The sequence below is a fragment of the Phalaenopsis equestris genome, unplaced genomic scaffold (assembly GCF_001263595.1).
Source record: "Phalaenopsis equestris unplaced genomic scaffold, ASM126359v1 Scaffold234563, whole genome shotgun sequence".
Lineage (NCBI taxonomy): Eukaryota > Viridiplantae > Streptophyta > Magnoliopsida > Asparagales > Orchidaceae > Phalaenopsis > Phalaenopsis equestris.
The window spans coordinates 89,717-95,547 of NW_018252472.1; the positions used below are offsets into that span (position 1 = coordinate 89,717).

The 5,831-nt window shown below is 32.8% G+C and overlaps 1 protein-coding gene across 1 annotated transcript; it reads left to right on the forward strand.

Annotated features, from left to right (window-relative positions):
- The first annotated feature begins 1,658 nt into the window (after positions 1-1,658).
- Positions 1,659-4,975, forward strand: LOC110038961 (stem-specific protein TSJT1-like). The gene is made up of 4 exons (XM_020743895.1): positions 1,659-1,895; positions 3,812-4,052; positions 4,388-4,508; positions 4,652-4,975. Exons 1-4 carry the CDS (start codon positions 1,690-1,692, stop codon positions 4,837-4,839), a joined length of 756 nt encoding a protein of 251 aa, XP_020599554.1. The 5' UTR covers positions 1,659-1,689; the 3' UTR covers positions 4,840-4,975.
- The last annotated feature ends 856 nt before the right edge of the window (positions 4,976-5,831 follow it).

A 5,831-nucleotide genomic window follows, 5' to 3' on the forward strand; every position in this document is an offset into this window, starting at 1 on the left:
AAAGCGGGGAAATCACAGCAACAAAAATGATGAGCGAATCAAACTATAATTTTGATGTTTCAATTTACCAAACCAGGAACATAGGCCTAAAGCCATTGAATTCCCGTGTTTAAAATTTGATCAGAAAAGGTGTTGTGGTGGAATAAAAATTGGAAGAAGATGTTATCCCTGCGAAGCTACATCATTTTAAAATCCAGTGATATTAAATTCAAAATTCCATAAGAAGTGTTTGGTATCTTTCATTCAGGATTTAAACTAAAAATGAAGGCGCTTGATGCCGAGGAAGGTAGCGAATACATAATAATTGATATTGTTTTAGCTCTTCCTCGGCAGGAAATTATTTCGAAGAAATTAATTCGAAGCAATGTACTCAAATACTTTCTGCTAAATATTTCTATAAAAATATCCTATCCGGACGTTCGCACCATCAATCACCGGTGGTCATGTCACAGCTGCTGACGTATATGACGATGTGGTTGCCAGTTAGCCGTACTGTATCCCGACTAAATTTTCTCTCTCATTATATAGGATTTTCTCACATTTTTTTCTATTTTGTCTTTACGTTCTCCATTCTTTCAACTTAAAATCCGATTTATTAAATCTGAGTACATAGATGATTTTTTGTCGCCAATGATAAATCCAATTTTATTAGATTTAATAAATCATACTTGACAGGTTAGAGGTCTAAGAAAAAATAGTGATGTTACATGTGTTGTAAATATGAGGTCATAACTTTTCCTTGATCCTTTGATTTTTTTCACTTGTTCTTTTCTGCATTGGTAATTCCAATTTCAGTGTTTTTGACCTTAGTTTATTTATAAATTCTTACTATGATTATTATTTTGTTAGTGCTTTTTGCTGGCCGATGACAGTTTAAGGGACTGTTTGGGGCAGTTTATAAGTGCGGACGGCGTGTCCTCCCTACCATTTGGTTCGCAAGATTCATATGCTTATCTAAAAACCCTGTTTTATAATTGTTAAACACGATACCCGCGAGATGATCCTTGCGGGCCACGCTTCGCTCTCGTAAGCAGAAAGATTATTCCTGCCGTGCCCTGCTTAGCTAAGAGTTGCGGATGTGGCATATAATTTTCATGAACAAATTTGATTTCCATTTTGGTTCATAACCAGAGAAGGAAGGATCCATATGTTTTGGTGAACAAATTGTTATTAATGGTAGTTTTAGATGCTTGAATGTTAGCAAATTCAGATTTTTATTACATAGCCATTGACGCACGATTGTTCATTAAAATAGCTTCCCTTGCCCTTGGCATTGTCATGAAGTCACTCCATCAAATCTTGAGGTGGTTAGTGGCTTAAAGCGATGATTTTTATTCAAAATGGAAGTCACAACAGGATACATTAATCTTACTATTAAGTCTAAGTTGTCTAAAACTACTTCATATGTTTTCCTTTGTTCTCAATCAACATAAATTTTTCCTAAAGTTCAGTTGCAACCGAACACCTACTAAATCCAGAATTTTCGTTAAGGTGGAATGAAGGATTCAGCTGAGCTAAAAATACATTCGATAAATTTTCTTAAATTTACACGTAAAGCCATCTTAAAATAGGCTATCGAACAGCGCATCAATTGTTCCCGTCTTTTAAGCCTTTCGCGTATTATATATGTGGACTCAAAAAAATGAGAGGGAGAAAGATCGAAAGAGGAGAAAGTGAGATTTTAGAGAAATGCTGGCGGTGTTGGATAAATCATTGTCGAAGGCGGCAGAAGGGCTGAGAGGCCCTGCGCCAAGCGGCGAGGAGAACGACGCACGCGATGTTGCGGCGCTTCTGCATGACTTCACCGAGGACAAGGAAAGGCAGCTCACGATAAGCCTCGGGTCAGGCGCTGGATTGGCATGGTTTGCCAAGAACGGCAACCTTTTGCTTCGCCAGTGAGTGATCCGCTGGGAATGGGAATGCGATCGATGGTTTTTTTTTCATTGTTTGATGTTTAGCTTGCATAAAATGTGTCATCATTGATCACAGCAAAAATGTATTTTGGTGCGCCCTAAATTTTTTATTTATTTATTAAGAGCTCACCGAAATACATTTTTATTCTGATCAATAGTGGAGATTACCGTATGGAATAATTTTTCCATCATTTTATATGCATAAAACATTAGGGGTTAGTTCACCACATGTGCGGTCCAATAGAAACATTCTCCTACAAAAGAAGTGTATTTCAGTGGGCTTCAATTAATTTTTTTTTTTTCAAAAATTCTGATGAGACAGCGGACGCAATTCAAATCTGGTGTTCGGACGGGATAATTGCCCGTTTGGCATTGGGATTCAAGAAGTATTTACACAACTTTTAACATAAATTCATTTAAATAAATAATGGGAGAAGTTAAATCTCCACCTTGCTAAATCAAAATTTTCTTTTTTGCATTACTTTTTTAACATATAACTGGATTTATTAAATCCGATTATTATATGAATTTAACTGATAATGTGGTGTTTAATAGCAATAGGAATTTACGTTAAATAGGATTTATCAAATAGAATAAATCCGATTGCTGTGTCGACGAAGAAGAACCTCGTGAGCGGCGATAAAATTAAATTTGTAATCTTCCTCGCAATCTAATTTATTAAATCTGGTTTTATGTTGCAAAAGAGACACAATGTGAGATATAGAGACGGAGCGCAAGATTTAGAGGCGGAATGCCATAAAATTTCATCCAACTTGTTTGGCTGAATTTAAGTTAATTCCATGACTAAATTAATAGGATGCTATCAAGCACCGCCTTAGTCTAGGAAGAAAATAAATCTCTAAATTTAAGCCAAACATAATAAATAATTGTAATAGATTTAATATTAAATATAACCAAACATTTTTGAATTTACAGCATTTGGATTTCATAAATCTGCATTTTACTGCATAAATCAGCATTTGAATTTCATATTTCTTTTCTTTGTTTCTCTTCCCTCTTCTCCTGCTATGTTCTTGTCATTGTGTTTAACTTTTCTAGCTGTAGGAATATGTTTTTTTGCAAACTACAAGGATTAAATCATTGTTTTGGGGGCTTTTTGGGTACAATTAGAATATAGTAGTATATCCTAAAAACATTTTTGGTAGATCTCAAGATGATTAGAGCGGAATACTATTAAATATTGCTAAATTATGATCAATCTTTTTTTCCTAGGATTTAAAGTTTGTGAAAGGAGAATTTCTTTAATCCCCTAAGTCCTATGAATGATGTAATTCATTAAATCATGAATATAATCAATAATGCGACTAAAATTGGATTTATTAAAACAGTAAGATTCATAGTTTTTGGAATTCAAATTGTAAGGATTTAAGTTAAATCTTGCCAAAAATTGGGATACCAGAAAGGCCCCAAAGATAATTTGAAGCTCAACTTGCACATTATATTTACCATAAGACCTTTTGGGTTTTGAAGATGCAAACAGAATCATGTTTATAGCTTCAATGTTGTTCATATATTTCTTTTATGATTTACTGAGATGATAGTTACTCTTGAAGCTATTTATATCCTTATTTATTTGTTGTGATATACTCTTTGTATCTTAAACATCTCTTATGTATTGCTTCTGCACTTTTTTTCTAGTGTCCATCTCTGGGATCTCTCTTTTTTATTTATTTTTTGAGATTTAGGTGCCTTTACTTATTGTTTTAACTTTTAGTATGAATTATATTTCCCTCAGTAATCATCCATTATTTTGCAAAATATTTTCTTCCACTTTTCCTTATTTTAATTTATGTGCAATAGTACTTCTTTCCTTCCACTTTGCTCACTACTTAGAGGTCTAATTTTGCTCTATAATGATAAGGTAACTACATTTACAGGTTTTATGCTGTCGTGGATAATATGTTTTGCCTTTTTGAAGGGCGCATTGATAATTTATCTAATTTGAACAAATATTATGGTTTGCACAAGAGGATAAATGAGCCTACCCTTGTAATTGAAATATACCGAACATTAAGAGACAGAGGGCCTTATCCAGCTGAGAAGGTTATAAGGGATATCGAAGGGAGGTTTGCCTTTGTTATACTGGACATGACTGCAAAGTCCACTTTTATTGCTGTTGTAAGCATCTCTTTCTTGCTAATTTCCATGATTTTTCAAAATAGTGCATGGTAACAACGATCTAGTTTTTGAAATCCTCTCAATGAAAGTGCTGCAAATGTTCCAAATTGTTGATCATTAATTTTTTGGAAGATTTGTTTTTTTTGTATAATAAGTATCATTTGTAAGCCTGATAAAATATTTGCTATCGAATGAAATCTCAGTCTTTAATTCTAGATGGTGTTACAACTAAATTTGAATCCAACAATCTCCTAATTAATCCCATCCAACAAATTTGTATTCGTTGGAGGATTACTCTTGCTTAATAATGCCTTGTTCATCTCTTGCTACCACAGGATTATGATTGTACTGTTCCATTTTATTGGGGCGCTGATTCTGAAGAACGTCTTATTTTATCTGACGATGCTGAATTTTTGAAGAAAGCTTGTGGGAAATCATTTGCAATTTTCCCTAAAGGTAATCCCCAAGGAGTTAGAGTTAACAATACATTTCAATATATATATATATATATATGTCATCTTGCCCATGCATAAAATGGTAAATTTCATTATTTAAAATGTGATATAAGGTTTTATATTTTAAATCACTGCTTCTATCAGGCTGCTTTTACACATCTACTAGAGGATTACGGAGTTATGAACATGCATCGTATGAGTTGAAAGCAGTTCCATGGGTTGATAGCCACGGGGATGAGTGTTGGCCCACCTACGAAGTTGACTTCGAGACCAAGAAGCCTACATCGCTTCGTCGGAATGACAGCGACTTTGATTGGTCTGAGGAGTTATAACCTACCAATCCTTTTTCACCCCTATCTTTTCTCTTGCCTTTTATTTTTTTTATTTCCTCGAATAAAATAATTTTGGCAGGGTTTTCTACTTGAAACTCGTCTGTTGGCACTTCTTCTGTGTTATTTGTCTGGATATCTATCTTCAGACATTTCTTTTTTTTTAAATAGTAAAATAAATAGTAATTTTTTTTAATAGGTTTTGGTTGCTCACTTGTTCATTGTTTTGGATTGAAATGGAAATAAACTAAAATAAAATAAAATAAAATAATGTTAAGCCTATAATATTCCATTTTTTATCCTCTTTGGATGCTTTTGCTCTACTTGGAGCCCTTGATGTTGGAAGGGATTAGTTCTTATTTATTGTCAAACATTTGCTATATTATTATGTGGCAATCCTCTCGGTAAGCAACTCATATTTTTAGTTTTTTAATTACAACTTAATCGTATTGTTCTAAATTGCAACAAAATTTAAATCAATTATATATATACCTTGACAAATGAGGGATTTATGAACATACCACCGAATTTTTATGTATTATCGTATCTAGCATATGAACTTTACTTTTATATTTATAACACCCACAATTTTGCTAAAAAATACCATCATTTTAACTTTTAAAAAGTGCAATACATCTTTTCATGCATACGAAAGAAGTATGTATATAAAAATTAAAATTTAGCTGTTAGATATGTTCGAACATATGAATTGAGTGGTATGTAAATATGTAAATCATGATTTCATCAATTAAAGGCATAAAAGTATGACTATTCGTATTACTAAACTTTAATAATTTTAATATAAACTATAATCTTCTAAGATATTGACTAATAATTATTTTTGAAAGCATTTTAAGGTCTTCTGAGTAAAATCACTAAATCATGCAACCTAAGGAGAGTCATTTCTTATTTTGATTTCCTAAATTTACTGGCTAATGAATTGATGAATAAGTTTCTATTAATTGTCATAGAAAATAATGTAACCAAGAAGGCAC

Coding starts and splice junctions, on each gene's coding strand:
- LOC110038961 (XM_020743895.1), top strand. CDS start 1,690: ATGCTGGCGGTGTTGGATAAATCATTGTCGAAGGCGGCAGAAGGGCTG. Junction 4,053..4,387: donor AGTCCACTTTTATTGCTGTT/GTAAGCATCTCT, acceptor TTGCTACCACAG/GATTATGATTGTACTGTTCC. Junction 4,509..4,651: donor ATTTGCAATTTTCCCTAAAG/GTAATCCCCAAG, acceptor TGCTTCTATCAG/GCTGCTTTTACACATCTACT.